A 19,554-nucleotide genomic window follows, 5' to 3' on the forward strand; every position below is an offset into this window, starting at 1 on the left:
CTGTCATCACTAATTTTCAGTATTATAATGGAGGCCCTAGCAAAGGCAGTAAGGCAAGAACAGGAAAGAAGAAAGCTGTAAGGATTTGAAAGGAGAAAACAAAACTACCATTATCTATATATGATGTGTTTGTATATGTAAAGCATATCCAGATAAGTTTTATAGAGAATTTAGCAATGTTGCTAGATATTGAGTCAATATACAAATATCAATTATGTTTCCATTAACTTACAAGAAACAAAACTTTTGATTAAAGATGTTCACAGTAGCACCAACACTATGTACTATGAATCGATCTTAACAGGATATATTTAAGATCTTGGTCTTCTCTAGGGAGGAGCTGAGAAACCCAATAAAACAAAAGTGTAAGTCCTTGTTTGCTTTCTTTTCATACTTAAATCTAGGGAACCATTTAGCATTTAAATTCAGTTGGCTTATATAGGGAATACATTATATAGGCTTACATATTTTATCCAATATATATCACAGAAAAACACCTTAAAATAGTTGTTTACAATATTATTTTTGGAGCACATTGGTAAATAGAATATCTTAGTAATAGAGATTTGGGACTCTTTCAGTCTGAATCTTTACCCAAACTGGAAGTCTTTTATATAGCATTCTTTTTTTAAAATATATTTTTTAATGTTTTATTTATTTTTGAGGGAGAGACACAGTGTGAGCAGAGGAGGGTCAGAGAGAGAGGGGGGAGACACAGAATCTGAAGCAGGCTCCAGGCTGTAAGCTAGCTGTCAGCACAGAGCCTGATGCGGGGCTCGAACCCACGAACCGTGAGATCATGATCTGAGCTGAAGCCGAATGCTTAACCGACTGAGCCACCCAGGTGCCCCTATATAGCATTCTTGAAAGGTCTCTCTGGTGATAAAGGTCGTCCACTTTCTGCCTGAAATTTCTACTATAGGAACTAGTACTGAATTGTTTCACAAAGATTTTATTAAGTGTGTATTTACCGAGTATTATGATAACTATTTTGTCAAATCTAAGACATCATCAGTTGTAAGTTGCATCATTTCTTCATGTTCTACTAAATGAAAAAAAATGTTTGCCACTCCTTGGCTATAACACACCATTGATTTTAATATACATCTTGATTTCAAAGATATTAAAAAAATGTTTTAAGGCATCTTATGGGGGTGCCTGGGTAACTCAGTTGGTTGAACATCCAACTCTTGATTTTGGCTCACGTCGTGAACTCATGGTTTGCAAGATCAAGTCCCATCCTGGGCTCCTTGTTGACAGCATGGAGCTTGCTTAAGATTCTCTCTCTCCCTCTCTCCTTCCCCTGCTTGCACACACTCTCTCTCAGAATAAATAAACATTTAAAAAAAAGCCTTTTATGATTTATGAAACATTTCTATAGAAGTATTTCCACTGTTTTACAATTTAGGAATACCACCAAAAAGAAAATCTACTTTTTATTGTTCAGACCTATCATGCTACCTAGTTTCTTTCTTCCCTACTTTAAGCCTTATTAAATTAGTTCCTTTTCTTGGTTTCCTAGTTACTTTGCCATTCTGGTCATTTTTCTTGAGATGTCTTGTATTTTATTAACTTGCTTAAAATAGAATAAGATACAGGCTTCAAAAAGAAAAGTGTAAAATACTAAAATTGGTTTATTTAGAAGATGGAATACTCTTGTAAATTCATGAACAAGGGTCTTGTTAATGTGACAAGATATTCAGTAACTTTTTTCCTTAAAACAGGGCAGTCCATAACCTTGAAAAAATTGGTGTGTTTTAGTTTATACAAGTATGTAGACTTAAATTTTGTACATCATAATTTCACAGCAAGATTTTCTCCCCATTGACACTCATTTACTCATTCTTATAATTGGGACTAAAGATGCTACTTCCTTTTACATTAACATTTTTTGTAACAAATATAGATTGGAATGTAGTACATTTTTTTTATTCTCTACAAAATTACTACTAGAGAAATCTGCCTGTATTTCAACCTCAGAATATTTCTAAAGAACGGGGCACCTGGGTGGCTCAGTCGATTAAGTGTCCGACTTCGGCTCAGGTCATGATCTCATGGTTGGAGGGTTCGAGCCCCAGGTGGGGTTCTGTGCTGACAGTTCAGAGCCTGAGCCTGTTTCGGATTGTGTCTCCCTCTCTCTCTGCCCCTCCCCCTCTGCCTCCCTCCATCTCAAAAATAAAATAACAAGGATATTTACTTGTTTTAGTAGTGAATATTTACATTTGAATATTTTAATTTCTTTACAGTCATGCAATTTCTGATAGTCATTGTGTGATTGTTTATTGTGTATTGCCTACTTCAGCTTAATACACCTTAAGGAAAAGTGACACCTTATAGTATGTAAAATTTATAATTTTCTAAATCGTATAGATTTCATGGTTTTTGATGATTATAAAATTAAACTCTTCCAGTAGCTCATATGTTTTTTCTCTCTTTTACAACACAGGTTTTGAGAGTATTTTAGAAGGGCTTTATGGACCACGGCTACGAAGAGACCTCAGTTTATTTGAAGGTAATGCTTTTTAAATTTTATTTAATATTCTGACCTGTCCCATTTAACAAATGAAAAATGGTTGTTCTATGCTAACTTTATATAATAAATATGAATTTGTCTTGTTTAATATGTATTTTTAAATGAATAAATAAAATCATCCAAATATTGTTTTTGTTATTATATAATGTTATTATAATCTTTTTAAAAACTTTAGTACACCGATCAAAATGGAAACTGAAGCTTGTTTTTGGTTTAATGGTGAAATTTAATTTTTATTATATATTATGTGCCCTCATTTATTCTTAAAGAAGATTTAAAGGGGGGTTCAATCAAGTAAATATTTTCTATTGTTTATGAGCTAGGCAGCCTGGAAATCAGATTGTCATTCTGAGAAATCCTGCCATGTGTGTTTGGAGTATTTATGTATGATACTATTTGTGATTTATCATAGCCACCTCTTTCAAATGCTGTAACATAAATCCTAGTGGAAGATTTTGATTTATGATATAATTGCTATGATACCTTAGTTTAGTTTTATTGCTTGCTTGGAAATGTAGAGCACTAGGAAAGAATATTTTGTAGACATCTGAAATTATATTACAGTTTATTCACAAAATGGGTAGTGCTAGTATAGATTTTCTACTTTGATTTTGATCAAATTATTTGAGTCTTGTATGGGATCAGTTTTATGTTCTAACTCTGATACCTTCTATTCTACTATGGTACTTTCCCTTTTACCAACACCCAAGACCTCTCTAAAGGCCCTTCTTTCTTCTGTGTAAATAAGTCTTTTGAGTTGAGTGACTGATAATGGGAGTAGTCAGAAGTTTTCTGCTTTTTGTTAATGTTGAGCAGGATAAGTGAGTAATAAATCATAGATCTGAAAGTATCTATGAAAGATCACTTGTCCCAACCACGTCTTCAGTGAGATGAATTGATATACATGTGGAACACAATTTTAAGAATGGAAATTCCAAAATGTGCTTGCTCTAGTGTTTTATTATTCTTATAGCTAAGATCATTTTTAAATTTCTCTTAACTTGAATCATTTCTCATGTTGTCAAAATTCAACACTGAATTAAGTATTTTTACCTGATATATTTTTTAGCAGTACGAACTGTAGTTTCACCTATTTTTCTGAGCTTACAAATGAACAAAGGAAACATTTAAAGAAACAAGAATTTAACCTATGCTTGACATTTCTTCAGCCTTCCTTTCCTTAACCTGCTGTTCTCATTCATGTCAGAGGTCAGTATTATACTTAATTGCCTTCTGACAACCCAAATTAACTCGTGACTCTTAGCCCGTTGCTTCCCCTACTTTCATTTATTTATTTATATGTATATGTTTATGTTATGATTCTTCACAAATTGTTTATTATGCAAAGGGCAGAATAGTCTAAGGAAATAAATGCTTTGTATTTTGTTTTTAGACTAGTATTTCTTTAGTATACAAGTTGTACATATTTATTTTAGGGAATTCAAAAATACGGATCAGCCAGAAAGAAAAAATTACTCCTAGTCCCACGATCCATAGATAACCTTTAAACGTTTTTATATAAAAGTAAGATATATGCTTGTATATATTTATTCTTTTATAATGTAGTACATACCATACGCACAGTATATATAGTTTCTGTGCCTGTTGTGTTTATTCACTGGTATATCATTTTGGTATATAAAGTCTAGATAATCTTTCATCTTTCTTACAGTATTTCATTGTAGATCTGTTTATAATTAATTTACTTAGTTAATTTAATAACCCATTGCTGTATATCTTATTCCATTTATTTAAATTCAGATAGACTGATACTTTATGTCCTTTTTAATGCCTTTTTTGGTGGGAGGAGTTAACAAAATTAGCTAAGCTTTGGAACTTGCATGTAGGCACATATTCATTGCCTTTTTTCACTCCCACATATTCTTTCACTAAGTTTCTTAGGTAAATTCTTCCCCCTTTTTCTTGCCTTTTTGATTAAAAAAAGCTTCTAATTAAATTGTAGTTTTAAGAATGATGATATTAATATTATAGTAATAAACCTTTAAGGTGTGCAAGCATGAAGACAGCCATATATTTTGAAGGAAAATTAAATCAGTTCTATCAAAAATGTAAAGGCTTTTGAAAAGGCATGTAAAAACTATCCGTTATAGACATCTCCAGCTTCTTTCTTACCTCTTGTAAATAAGTATGAACACTTTAAATTTATAGAAGAAATCAAGTAGAAAGTACAGAGATTTCCCATATAATCCCCCATCAAGTTTTCTGTGTTAATATCTTATTAGAGTGGTACATTTTTTTTACAGTTGATAAGCCAGTATCAATATATTTTATTAATTAAAGGCTCATCGTTTACTTTAGCTAAGTCTGCCTTTTGTACACTTCGTGCATTTTGGTGAATGCACAGTCATGTATCCACGTTATAATATCCTACACGATAGTTTCACTGCCCTAAAGATCACCCGTATTCCACCTTTTTAGTTCTTTTCTGTCTTCAATCCTTGTTAAACTCTGCTCTTTTTACTGTTTCTTTCCTTCTCCATAAGGTCGTGTAATTGAAATCATACAGTATTTAGTCTTTTCAGACTCAGTTCTTTCACTGAACATATGCATATGTTTTCTCTGTGTCTTTTTTTTTTTCATAGCTCATTTCTTTTTATTACTGAATAATACTGCCTTGGGTAGATGTACCACAGTCTACTTGAAAGACATCTCGGTCACTTCCAAGTTTTGGTAGTTGTTAACAAAGCTGCTATAAACATTTGTGTACAAAGTTTTATGTAGACATAACTTTTCAACTCATTTGTGTAAATACTTAGGAGCCCCATTGCTAGGTAAGTATGGAAGGATTGTTAAGCTTTGAAGAAACTGTAAAACTTATCTTCAAAACTGGCCATACTGTTTTGTGTTCTTACCAGCAGTGAATTTAAGTTCCTTTTACTTTGCATCCACACCAGCATTTGATGTTGTGAGTGTTTCGGACTTAAACTATTCTAGTAGGTGTGTAGTGGTAGATTATCTTAATTTACAATTCTCCAGGAGCAGTGGTGTGTGCACTGACCCCTTATTGATGTCAGCCCCATGGATGACTGTGAGTGAGACGGAATGGAGACTGAGGGAGGGGGTGCCAGCTCAAGGTGGAGCTGGAAAGAGAGTGTCCAGAGACTTAGTCCCGGGCCACAGAGACCGCGGTTCGGAGGCTGCACAACACCGAGCAGGGCCGTGAACACGCAGGACGGCCGTGCAGGTTGGCACAGAATTTTGAGAGCTGCGCGCCAGTGGGCCGCGCTGCACGGGAGAGGCTGTGCAAGACGCTGGGCGCGAACCGGCTCCCAGGAGGTATGGAGCCGAGGGGAAGAGGAGAGACTGAAGGGAAACCTTAGCCCGTGGCGCGAGGAGAGACAAAATGAATTTACAGTTCTCTAGTGGCATATGATATTGAGCATCTCAACATATTATATTGCACATCTTTTCATACGCTTATTTGCTATCTGCGTATCTCCTTGGGTGAGGTGTCTGTTCAGACAGTTTTTGATAGTTAGGTAATGATGAAAGATAATAATGATAGAATGAGGAAGTGTTTCTTCTGCTTTTATTTTCTGGAACAGATTGTAGAGAAACCATCTGGATTGCAGCTTCCTGTTTTGGTAGGTTATTGATTATTGATTTAATTTCTTTAGTAGATAGTAAATATAGTCCTATAGAGATTATCCATTTTCTCTTGTTTGAGATTTGGTAGATAGTGTCTTTCAAGGAATTTGTCCATTTCATCTAAAGTTACAAAATTTATGGGCAACTAATACTGTTCATAAAATATTTTTTATTATCTCATTATTCATTGAATCTGTAGTGATGCCCCATCTTTCATTTCTGATATTTCTCTTTCTTTACTTGGTTAGGCTGGGTAGAGGTTTATCAGTTTCACTGGTGTTTTCAAAGAATCAGCTGATGCTCATTTTAGAAAAGGCATAGAATATAAACTAGAAGGATATATTGCAAAATGTTAATCATTATCTCTGGATGATGGGATTACAAATAGTTTTTCTTCTTTGTACCTTATAGTTACTATGTAATTTCATAATGAAAAACTATTTTTTAGTAACAATGCCCACTGTTCAGCATCTTCCCTCTAAGTCAACATTTTTAAAGTGTACGTGGGTGGCTCAGTTGGTTAAGTATCCCACTTCAGATCAGGTCGTGGTCTCATGGTTTCTGAGTTTGAGCCCTGTCTCAGGCTCTTTGTGGGCACCTCAGAGCCTGGAGCCTGCTTTGGATTCTATGTGTCCCTTTCTCTGCCCCCCTCCCCCATGCACTCACATGTGCTCACTCGCTCTCTCGCTCGCTTGCTCTTTCTCAAAAGTGAATGAACATTTATAAAATTTAAGAAAATCAGTTATAACTACTTTTTCATGACCTTCATGACCAATCTACTTCAGTATTCTCTTTCATTTTCATTGGACTTTGTCTTTGGGAACTTTCCAATTATTTGGAAAGAGAATGAAAACATTTAAAAGAAGTATGATTATCAAAAAGAGAATGAAAATACCACCAATTGGACTTGTTAAGTGTTCTTCATGTATTCTTGTTTAATTTTTACTCTAGTCTGAAGATGCAATTATTATCCTCATTTTAACAGATGAGGAAATTGAAACTAGGGAAAGTAACCTGCCAAAGCCACATCTAGTATATGGAAAGATATTTCATTTCTAAGACTCTCTAATTTCAAAGTCTGTTATCTTTCTAAGATAGATTAGGTAAAATGATTAGAACCAAACTTTGACCATGAGTGTGTGTGTGTATATATATCATGGTGAAAACATTGATCTTTTGTTAGTCATTTACTATCCTTTTTCATTATGCATAACATTGCCTTTTCTGTGAGATACATAATTTGACCCTTTGTGAGATTATAGCTTCATGTATTAAAATTTCAGAACGAGGGGCGCCTGAGTGGCTCAGTCGGTTAAGCATCTGGTTTCAGCTCAGGTCATGATCTCAGGGCTGGTGGGTTTGAGCTCCGCATCAGGCTCTGTGCTGACAGCTAACTCAGAGCATGGAGCCTACTTCAGATTTTGTATCTCCCTCTCTCTGACCCTCCCCTGTTCGTACTGTCTCTCTCTGTCTCTCAAAAATAAAAGCATAAAAAAATAAAATAAAATTTCAGAATGAGAGGTGACTTATTTTAGGGATGTCTGATTTATTATCTTATTTTGTTTGAGAGATAGAATGAATGTGTTTTGTGACATGAAAAGATAACCTGGACAGACAGACAAGTCTGGCCTAGAGTTTATTTTTCAAAATTTGTTTTCCAATAAATAAAAAAAAGTATCTCATCATTTAATTGGTGTCAAAATCAAAAGTTGATGTAGAAAGAGCAGTTATTAGTATTTGTAACTAGGGGTGCCTCGGTGGCTCAGTAGGTTAAGTGTCAGACTTCGGCTCAGGTCATGATCTCCCAGTTCGTAGATTCGAGCCCTGCATCAGGTCCTGTGCTGACAGCTCGGAGCCTGAAGCCTGCTTCAGATTCTGTGTCTCCCTCTCTCTCTCTGCCTCAAGAAGAAATAAAATTAAATAAACAAGTAAATAAATAAATATTTGTAAGTAAAGTCTTAGATTTTTTTAACCCAGCAAAATTTAATGGCATTTATATAGTTGTTGATTTATTCTGTGCTATTTATTTAACCACAGAGGGATTAACTTTAATTAACATCTCTTTGAAGAACTTCTAAAATAACTAAAATAAATGAGATAATCTGAGCATGCCCAATTTTATTTTACAACTGGTAATTGTTTTAATTAATCCAGAGTTGTTCCTCAGTTCAACATATTATCACTGAAACTTCATGAAACCTTACTGTGGTTTTTCAAAAATACCTCTTCTCCAGGACTTCCAGCTATTTTTTAAAAATCACAGTGCTAGATTCCTCTCATTTTTTATTCATGAGGCAGTAATATAAAAGCAATAAGATATCTTTTGATCTATCAAAGTTATCATGCTTAGCATATGAGTCAAGTTTTTGCGTAGTAATATCGCAAAACAAAGAGCTCTAAAATCTGTTGCTTGCTTATGGGTGATCTAATTCACTAGACTTCAGGGATCACTTCTCTTGATGACTCCAGGTGCCAGAAAAGAATGGCTGTGTTGGGCAAGTTCTTTTTGTATTGCATGGTAGAAACTCAGCAGAACTGGGGGAACTTGCCATACCTTTTAAAGCCTCAGCTTGGAATTGTATACTGTCACTTCTCCTATATTCATTTCATTGATCAGTAAGAGACATTGCACAATTCCACATTCAGGAGAGTGAATATACTATTCTGTTCTACAGTGGCAGGCTGAAAGGTTGAAGAAAATTATAAACCTACGTAACTATAGTTCTGAATTTCCAATTGTATAGATTGCTTAAACTTTTTGGTTAATCAAGTTGTTTACAAAATAGTGATCAGTTTTCTTAAATTGGTAATTAAAATTATCCATCTTCTGCAAATTAACCTTATTAAATATATTTGTAATTGTATAGGATTTAAAAAATAATGACTCAAGGCCCTGTTTTGATAGTAACTAGCCTTTGCATGGTGTTTTATAGTTTATAAAATATTTTCACTCTTTTTCATGTGATCCATAAGAAAGTTAGGTAGTGGGATCCTTACTTTACAGATGTGAAAATTAAAACAAATGTTGTGACTTGACAAGGTTACAACTACTAATAAATTCCAGATTTTTGGAGACTAAATCCAGTTATCTTTCCATTGCCTTATACTAGGTCTCATGCTCTTCTATTTCCTACCATTTCTAAGTTTACATAAATACTAGGAATATTTCTGGATCACTGCTAAAACCAAAGGGAGCTATCACTATACACTTTATACTTCAACACATTATATATTATCTTCTATTCTGATTTGTATATCTGGATTGATGCAGGAATTTCTTAGAGGCTGATCCTAACTCTTATTTATTATCATCCCAATAAAAGTAAGCTTATTTTCTGTGTAGTTTAGTAGAAACATGTATTCAACTTCATTATGTATTTCAAAAGTATGAGAGAAAATGACTGTGGTAGACCCTAGTGCTTTTCAAATTAGTGTCAGGGTAACTGCCTCTGATGATAATGGTTTCATACATTTGAGGTTCTGTATAAGAATTTATTAGGGAAAAGAAATTGAGAGTTTTACTGCAAGGAGGAAATTTGTAAAATCACTGTCTATACCAAGTATAGTTAGGATGGCAATGTTATTATATCTTCATAAAATATCTTCATTATAAATGTTTGTTTTGAACAAACTTTATACTACAGTAGTTGAATTATAGGAAACATTCTTGTGGGGAAAAAAATTTCATGTTTTATGTTGAATAATATAACATGTTTACCTGTCTTCAACTCTAACTCTTGCAACAACACCTGTAAACAATGTAATACAAATCTAATCTCTTTAGCTATGGATTTCTATTTTTTTGGACAGCATTACATTTTCTCAAACCTGTGGGCTTTCCTGGTGCTTTACTTCTCTTGTTTTATGTTGCTTTCATAATATGTAAAATTTATTTTCCCCCATATCTCTGTTTTTATTTCTTTCATAGTGAAAATTAAAAATTAAAAGGTAATGATAAATTGAATCTTTTAGAAGATGATACTTAAGACCCTATTGTTAGAAAATTAATTTATAACCAGCTCATTGTTCTTGCTCCTTTGTCCCATAATAGTGCAAATTACTCTCCTTACAGCCTTCTCTATTTCTTTCTTTCTAGAGGTCATCACTTTAATTTCAAAGTTAGGCCTTCTCCCCTTACTCTTAGTAGTTAGTTCTTTTATATGAGCCATTGCTGTGGAGAGTGGTAATTTTATTTGTTTTAATAAAGTTAGTGTATTTAATGAATATTTTTCCCTCTTTTAAAGACTGTGAACCAGAAGAGCTGACTGACTGGTCTATGGATGAAAAATGTTCATTTTGTAATCTACAGAGAGAAGCAGTCAGTGTAAGTTTTAGTGCTATGAAATTATTTCAAAACTAATTGTACAATTGTAACACAATTTTTTTAACTGAATTTATTCTGAACATTGGTGATTTACAGTGGAAATTTCAATACTTGGATTTTGGTAATGAGAAGAGTATTTTAAAGTCTTATGTTAGAAGTCTAACATTTAGCTTAACTTGCAGGTGAAATCACAAAACACTCATCTTTTTTGCTTATTTCACATTTCTTCTTTATAGCTCCCTAACTTATGAAGTTCAGTTTTGATCTGTTTTGAATTTATGTAGACAACAGTGAGCTTGAAGACCTAGTTTGACTTGAGACCACCCTGTAGTCTTTCCTAGGAATCTGTAGCTGGAGGATAATGTGGTACTACTTTTTAGCCTTTTACTCTCTTGCAATCTTTTGGCTATCACAGTTAGTTCCTGTGCAAATGATTAAACATTTAGTGTCTAATGTAAACAGTGCAAACTAGACAAGCAGCATCTTCTTGTATGGTGGAAAGTCCTAATTCTTTACTGTTTTGAGAACGGCTGAAAAGAAATGAGACCTTGAGAACCTGTACCCATTTTGGTCAGATTAGTGGGTAAATATACCTGCTTTGTTGTTATAACTCTTATTACCGGCCTGCTATATAATGAATTTATTTATCGATGTATTTTATCTACTTTCCTCCCACTCCATTTTTTACTGTAGTTTTGCTAAGAAATAAGGCTAATTTGGTATCAGCACTAAATTTCTTTTCTCTTGATTCCTGTCCCAAATTTTATGGTCTCTCTATGTAATTTGATAGAATAAATGAGCATTTAGAGAATAATTTTTTGCAATTTTAATGGAATTTAATGTATAATAAAAAGTGATTTTTTATGTTGTTTTCTTATAATTTTAGGATTGTATACCATCTCTTGATTCTTCACAGTCAACACCAACGGAGGAACTTTCATCTCAGGGCCAGTCCAACACTGAAAAGATTGAATGCCAAGCAGAAAATTACCTAAATGCACTCTTTCGAAAGAAAGGTAATACTGGTATACTTTGTCATTTACAGTTTGCAGTAGAGGTCTAAAATGTGTGTAGTTTTCTCCCAACATTAGGATTCTTAGTGACTGTAGTGCTAGTCTTCTATTAGCCATGCCTTTTCGCCATTCTTTCCTCAGATCTGTCCCTGACTTTATCAGACATTTTCCTCATCTACTATAGGCAGACAGGAAATGTTTTTATGCTTCTGGTCTTCCTTATTTTATTGTTGTTCTCAAGACTTCAAAAGTTCTTCCATGTTTAATAAGTGATAGATCTATTATACTGCAAAGCTGTCTTTAGAAATCGAACATTTAAGTCATTTATCAGCCAGGTTAGAGTATTTTTGCTGGCTTACGATTTTGGTGTTTCTTTGGCAGTTTGAATATGCTTACTTGACGTTAAATGTCAAATGTTCTTTTTTTACTCCCTGTCTGTCTAAATTATTGAAACTAAATGAGGCTTGTTTCATGTGTTCCTTACTTGATACACATGTATCAGAGAGTAGTTTTTATATCTTAGTTGCTTGAGAAAAATATAGAAATATAGAACCTTACATTTTTTGTTTTTGACAATTTATGCAGTAGTGGAGTTGTCTTAATTTTTACCACATAGGTCTTTGGAGTGAGTCATGGTGTAGGGGGAATGTAGGGTGGGAAGGGCTATTATTCTGCCTCCCCCTTTCCAGAGGTTGAGAAAAACATTATTGTATTTCATCTAGGTGTTGACCCTACTTTACTCCTCTTTGAAATTAGGTTAACATCAGATATTGTTCTATTAAGTTGATAACTTTCAGATTTTAATCCATAATGTTGAAAAGTGTCTTCACCTTTGAGCAAGGAAGCTTTTGTTTAGTCCTCAGTGTCACAAGTTTTAGGTGTTGAAATATGAGAATCCTCTTATTAGAAGAATCATTAGTATATTAAAAAACCTAAATTTAAGAACTATTTTTTTTTAAGTGCAGGGGACTGAAAATATTTTCCTGTATGTTACTAAAGTGCTTAGTGTTGAGAAATTGGCATTGTCTTTAAAAAACCAGTTATTTTTTTAGAAATTTTCTGTTTGAACCCATATTGATATTTTATATGCTTTCCTTAAGAAGTTTATAACATATTAATTTTATTCTGCCAGTGTACTTACACTTAACAAGAATTATGTTATCAGACTTCTGTCACTAAGAATTGGAGGAAACATACACATTTACATACAAGCACACGGTTTCACTCACCTTAGAACTTATTACTCAGTCTCCTTTTCCTTGAGTAATTTATAATGGTAGTAGCTGGAATTATCAATAGTAATAACCTATAATTTTTGATAGTATGGAGTAACCTGTGCTCCATTGCCCTATTAAGAGTAATCAGTAAACACTTGGTACTATTTCAGCTGGTTCAAGCATCTGGGTCTTCAAGAGGTCTCCTACCAATGGTTGGGTGAGTGTTCATGGATATTTAGTGACCTCTTCATTTGGGGTGAATCTTGGCTTTCTTCCAGATCATTGAAGGATTGCAAAGTTTTTAAATGAAGGGTTCTTAATAGTATTTTTGCTTTACTTCAGGTCTTATCTTTGTTAATATCTTTATTTGTAGTCCACCATGATCTTCCAGATTTAATTAAACAAGAATTTTTCTACTCGTTTTCTTTGTTTTGTTTTTGATTTTTAAATTTCCTTTGAATAAAATCATTTTAGATGTTTCCAATGTGGTCTGGACTAGGATAAGGCCAGAAGATAATAATCGTATCTTTAAGTGATGATAACGTCTCTGTTTAATTCCACTGTTTACTTGGAAATAAAAGGCATAAACATGCTTTTAAAGATTAGAAACACTTTTGAGTCTTTGGAATAACAAATAAAATGTTGATAAAGCATATTGTTAGTGGAGCTTTTATTTGATTCCTGAAAATTTCCCAAACTCAACCATTTTCAAGAATTCTGGATATTAGTAACATTAGTGTTACTGAAACTCTACAGATACTGATTTTTTGCTTAGTTTGAGGAAAGTATACCTGTTAATCATCTGCCAAAACATAAAGAAATCTTTTAATAGCTTTATTGTAATTGTTTATTGTTTTTCCTAACTATGGTTTTGGGGACGATGATAATGATAAATATAAACTGTTATTAAGAACCCACTACACAGGGTAATGAGATGATTGATGTCATCAGTTATGATTGAGCACTGAAACCTTTTTATGCCTTAATTTCATTTAATCTGCAAACAATATTAAAAGTTAGGTACTGTTGTTACCGTTTTAACAGGTAGAGACAGTGAAACCCAGAGAAGTTAAGTTTCTTTTAGTTCTGTTACAACAGATACAACAATCAGGAAATTAAAAAAAAAAAAAAAAAAAGTTAAAAAGTGTTCCATGTAGGAGCACCCGGATTCTTTTATGTACTAAGTAGGAAAAGTTTCCTATTGTCTACTACTTAGCCACGTAGGATTGGAAATTATTTTAACTGAATTAGGCAGACTAGAGAGGACCTATGAGAAATGCTGTATTTCTTCTACACTTCCACTTTTCCTTTTATGAACCATGAACACTTTCAGTGATTAGTTTCCTTATAGTGTTGAGTAATATTTTGGAGGAAACTTAAATACTAAATTGGCCAATCCTTCGTAATTAGAAGCTAGTCAGAAATACTTTTTCAGGGTTGAATAAATAGGGGTGGGGGGAACATTTTACTACAGGGATGAACTTTTAACTAGTTTTGAATATTCTTCAGAAATTTTTCAAAAGTTTTCAGAATTGAATTCCCTCTAGAGGTTTCCCCTAAAATTGTCTAAAGTGTTTTAATAGAATGAAAGCTCCATAATAGCAGGCACTTTGTTTTGTTAATTGCAGTATCCTCAGTATTTAGAACAATACTTGTCACATCTGTCTTCAGAAAATATTTCTTGAACATATAAATGTGTACTAATAAACTGTCCGGGTATCTTCCTGTTTCACTACATATTCTAATATTACTACTTATTTTATTTGAAGAAAGAAATTAATTAGCATGTATGGATAGTTTACCTTTCCCTAGTCTGTACTTAGTTTATTACTGTGTATAGTTTGACTATCAGTTTGGTTTGAAGTGTGTAGAAATATAGGCATGTGGATATAAAATGCCTTTTCCAAAGTATCCCCATCAGATGTAAACTAAATTATTTTGACTTTTTGCTTTGCATTCTCAGATTACCTGAAGCGGTATGTCACCAGCTTATGATTCAGGAAGATGTCTCATCTTTTATTTTTAAATTAAAGAAGGTTACTTGACTAAAATGGAAAGATAGTAGTTGAATGAATCATACTGCTAAATATATGATAAAATGAAATCTTTCTTCATCAAAATATAATATGTTTTACCTGCTTTGTCTTTTATCCATACACACATTTAGCATTCATGCAATTACTATTCTGGTTTTTTGTTTTCAAAGACCTTTCCTGATGTATTTGATGCAGCTAGTTGAAAGCTGCTATTAACCAACCCTTTCCCCTTAAGTTAATTGATAGCCAGGTTTTATATAAAGTCTTTCAACCTATTCTGAACACAGATCCTCTTCCTTGTAAAGTGTTCCTTTTTAAATATTATACTATATCAAGAAATAAATATTAATATGGCTCGCTAAACAACTGGTCATGACTGATAGTAAAGCATTTGATTTCTCCTAAGAAATCTTGTAGATTGCTTTCTCTAAACGTAGACATTGTGACTATGTAAATGTGACCTGAGTGACCTGACACATTCAGCCCCAGAGTGCTTCTTGCACAGATATGCCTTGTGAGATCACTGTGGGCCATACATCGAATTTCTCTTATATGGGTTGCCTTTTGGAACTCTCCGGAAAACTGTATATTAGTGCCATAAAATAATTCACATACTGTTATGGGCCACATTCAAAGGCATTTATGAAAATATTTTTCTGATTTGTCATGTATCTTGAAGATATAAATGAAATTCTAATAAAATACACTTAAAATTAGAACTGGATTTAAGATTTTTGCATTTCTGGTAAAATCACATTTCTACTTGGAATATCATCCATAACAGGAATGAAAGGCCAACTGTCAGGTCACTCATTATCATCTAGATTCTTATCTCCTTTTGTCTTTTTTATCCTCAAATTCGAGTTAGCTATCCCCTTACAAGCCCCCGTATTTCTACTTTGTCTTTTGGAACTTGTGATCTTTCATCAGCAAAATCTCCTGTGTCCTCAGGCTTTTCCTCTTAATGTTCCTTTTATTTTATTGCTATAACTCAGATCTGCATGTTCGTAAGAGATGCTTTTGTAGCCCTCCCCATACTGGCTGTTTTTAATTTCTGGCGTTATGTCATATAGCTAATATCTTTATAAGCTGCTTTCCCATCATTTGTTCACTCTCCTCACTCAAAACCCTGAGCTCCTTTAAAGCACATGATGTCAGACTAGTCCATCTATATTCTCATGTTGTGCACCTCTACCAGCCTATTCACTTTCTTCCTCCCAAATATTATTCCCATCACAATTCTTAGTGACTTCAAATTCTGTGTAGGTGATTTATTAAACACTCTGGCCTCTCAGCTATTTGACCTCTTTATTTCCAGTGATGTTTTTCTCTGTTCCCCTCCAGCCGTCTTTCACCATGATCATTCTTAGACCTTTGCTACCTCTCAAATCTAATTTCAGCCATCTCTTTCTGTGACTACAACTTCATTCCAATACTCATCCCTGTTCCCCCCCGCTTTTTTAACCTCATCGCAACTTTCAGTCTATTGACCACACCAATTTTCAACTCTTCATTGTCTCCTCGACAATGACTTCACTTCTGTCCTTCCTCAGCTCTAATACTGTGCTTAGTAATCACTGCGATCATTTCATATAAAATCTTAACTCCCTTAATTCTCTCTTCCTTTGTCATATTTGCTTACTAGAACCTTATCTGTGTTTTAGTCCAGTTCCTCATATATTATACACTTGCCCTGGACCAGCTGAACTTGGCTAGAGTAAAACACCCAATTATGTTGACTTTCTAAGTCTTGCTTAATTGGTTTCCTCTCTTTCAGATAGTTATTTTATATCTTTTTCGTCAACTCTCCAATAGCTAAAAAGTTACTCTCTTTGTAGCACAATTACTTTCTAACATATATAATTTACTTCTTTTATTTACTGTGTATTGTCTTTCTCCTGCTGGAATATAAGCACATTAAGGAATTGGATTTTGTATTTTTGTTGACTAATATATCTCAAGCATCTGACACACGGAAGATATTTAGTAAATATTTATATAATCTGTACTTTTACTGTCTTCACTTACTTCTCAATTCCCTTTTCTTTTTAACCTGTCCCAATTAGACTTTTCTTTCCTACTACTTCACTAATTGTTTTATCAGTTTCCTTGGTAATTCCATCTTGTATTATTTAGAGGGAAGTTATCAGTTCTCAGCTTACTTAACCCTTCAGCATAGTTTGATAGAGTTGATCACTTCCTTATTCTGATTTCTAGGAAATTATATTACAGATAATTTTCTCCATATACTATAGTTTATGAATAAGAAAATCTAGTGTAAAACTACCTGAATTATAGGCCAGGCCTACCATATGAGCTTCCTGTCTGTCTCATTTAATATGATATATAATTATGTTTTAAAGAATTTTTCTATTCCCTATGGTACTCTAGAACCTCATTCTTTCTGAATTTCTCTTAACAAGATACAAGGAGTCTAGGATTTTAGCAGAGGATTTTTTCGGACACCATACTTGTGAAATATGACAAATTAGTTTATAAATTGTTATCTTGCCATTTTTAGCTTACATATAATTTGAACTGTCAGTTAGAGTTTACTATTTCCAACAAATAGTAAATGGCTAGATGTGTGTGCATTATAGCCACAACCTTCTCAGACTGTTTTATAAAGTTTATCGATTAATAATATTGATTTGTTAGTAATAACTGCAGTGATTCCTTGCCTTTTTCTATATAGATTTATATTTGTGTGTGTGTGTATGAGAGAGAGAGAGAGAGAGTTTTCTCCCTTAAGAAGTTTTGAGTGAAGTCTTCTAAACTGTTTCTGTATTTAATGGAAGGGGCATAGCATAAGTTCACAACTGAACAGATAAGAATTCAAATCTGTCCCATTTTATATTATGTGATTCTGAGAAACTACTTACCCTCTTTGTGACCTAGTTTTCTCATCTGCAGAAGAGACACAATAATTATAGATACTTATACTCTGTTTTCTGTCATCATCCACCAAAAATGTAGTTTGTTACAAGATACTAGTTTAGGTTTTAATGTTTTAGTCATGTGTGTTAAATTGTAGCTTCTTGTAGAAAAAAGAATATGGGCCATGGAGTCAAACCTAGATGTGTTGCTTGCAATTTTTTCCATTAAATTAACTGTGATGTTGGGCAAGTTATTTAACTTGGTGATACCATATCATTGTGATGATTAATGTAATATAGATGAAACATCTAGCTTAGTGCCAAATTTATAATAAGCATTCAGTGAAAAGTAACTCCATGGTGGATTGCACTAATTTTTGTTGATTTTGTTGTATGAGCAAACTAGGCTTTGGCATCTAAATGGCCTACTCTTATCACAGTAAGGCATAGTAGTTAAAAGGTCAGGTTTTGGATTAGACCAGAAGTCTGGTCCTGGCTAAAATACTCATTCATCCTTATGTGACCTTGTGCAAACTTTGTAACCTCTTTAAGACTTGTTTCCATTTCTATAGACTGGGAATAATTCTAGCTTTTTCAAGATGATTATTGTGATGATTAGAGCTAATGCATCCAAGCTCACCAGGTTGTATACATTAATTATGTACAGTTTTTATATACCAGTTATACCTCAATAAGCTGAGGAGGAAGAGATAATGTGTGTAAGGACTCAGTAATCTATAATTGCTGCTACTGTTATTTACTATTACTACCATCAGTTACCTGGAATGAGATAGAGATAAAACTGTGGTGGACTATTAATAGTGTTCCTTCATTATTGCTGGGTATTTTGTTAGAGCAAAACAATAATTATCATTATATAGTAGTGCTATAGAACAGAGCTTTTAAAAATCATTTTTTAATTTTTAAATCTGCATGAAGATGGGTTAAATAAGATAATCCACTGAAGTATAACAATTCTGTTTACATTAATATATGTCCTTAATAAAATACAACTAATGCAATAAAGGCAACCAATGCTGCTTGGAGAAGTGTTTGCTTCCATTGCTAGGACTGAGAAAATATAAAATGAGTTTGGAGCATTTTGTGGTGCCAGAAAGTAAAAAGTGCTCAGAAAAGGATAGGAATATATTGGGCGGAATATATTAGGAGCCAACCTGAGAGAGCTCCTAATGACCAAACTGGAATAATTTGAACAAGAAAATAAATAACAATATAATTCATAGAAATTCAGCAGACACCAGCTTGATCCAGGTGATCAAGGGTTAATACCACCAGTAACAAAACATATCAAGTCTTAATGGTACACTTGATGCACTGAAAAAGGTACATTATTTCTGTAGTAGATTTCCAAAAATGCATAACTTGGAATTAATCATGAAAAATCTTCACATATACTAAGGAACATTTTTCCAAATAACTGACCAGAACTCCTCCAGAATGCCAAGATCATGAAAGACAAGGAAAGACTGGGGAACTTCCACTGATTAGAGCAAACAGCTAAGTGCATTGTGGAATCCTGGGTTGGATTCTGGAACAGAGAGAGTGTTAGTGGAAAAACTGATGAATTCAAGTAGTCTATGGTTAATAGTATTATACCAATGTTAATTTCTAAGTTTTGATAGTTGGTTATATAGGATGTTAACATTAGGGAAGAGGTGAGAGAAGTATAGGAACTCTATGTACTGCTATTGAAACTTCTGTAGTCCAAAGTTACTTCAGAATTTAAAGTATTTTTAAAAACGTAATATAAATAAAAGTTAACATTTACTATATTTGATATATGGACTGACAATGGCACCCTTACCTGGGCTTTGTATCAGAAAGATCTTGTCATAGAAGGGGGACCTAGTGTCCTGGGAGAAGAGTGAGGGTCCAGTTCCTCATACAAGGAGGAATTGAAAATGGAGCCCTCATTCGTTGGTTTG

At 33.5% G+C, this 19,554-nt stretch overlaps 1 protein-coding gene across 10 annotated transcripts in view; it reads left to right on the top strand.

Moving 5' to 3' along the window:
- The window catches only part of LCORL (ligand dependent nuclear receptor corepressor like), a 163,165-nt gene that overhangs the window by 44,055 nt on the left and 99,556 nt on the right, over window positions 1-19,554 (top strand). For 7 of the 10 annotated variants that reach the window (XM_029948212.1, XM_029948220.1, XM_029948197.1 and 4 more), the window contains exons 2-4: window positions 2,447-2,512; window positions 10,387-10,466; window positions 11,353-11,482. In XM_029948212.1, the coding sequence (XP_029804072.1) occupies window positions 2,447-2,512; window positions 10,387-10,466; window positions 11,353-11,482 (276 nt within the window). Of the gene's footprint in view, window positions 1-2,446; window positions 2,513-10,386; window positions 10,467-11,352; window positions 11,483-12,866; window positions 13,118-14,659; window positions 14,747-19,554 lie in introns of those variants that run through there. The other 3 variants (XM_029948250.1, XM_029948242.1, XM_029948234.1) reach the window with 3 other exon arrangements.

Source organism: Suricata suricatta, chromosome 1 (genome assembly GCF_006229205.1).
Source record: "Suricata suricatta isolate VVHF042 chromosome 1, meerkat_22Aug2017_6uvM2_HiC, whole genome shotgun sequence".
Lineage (NCBI taxonomy): Eukaryota > Metazoa > Chordata > Mammalia > Carnivora > Herpestidae > Suricata > Suricata suricatta.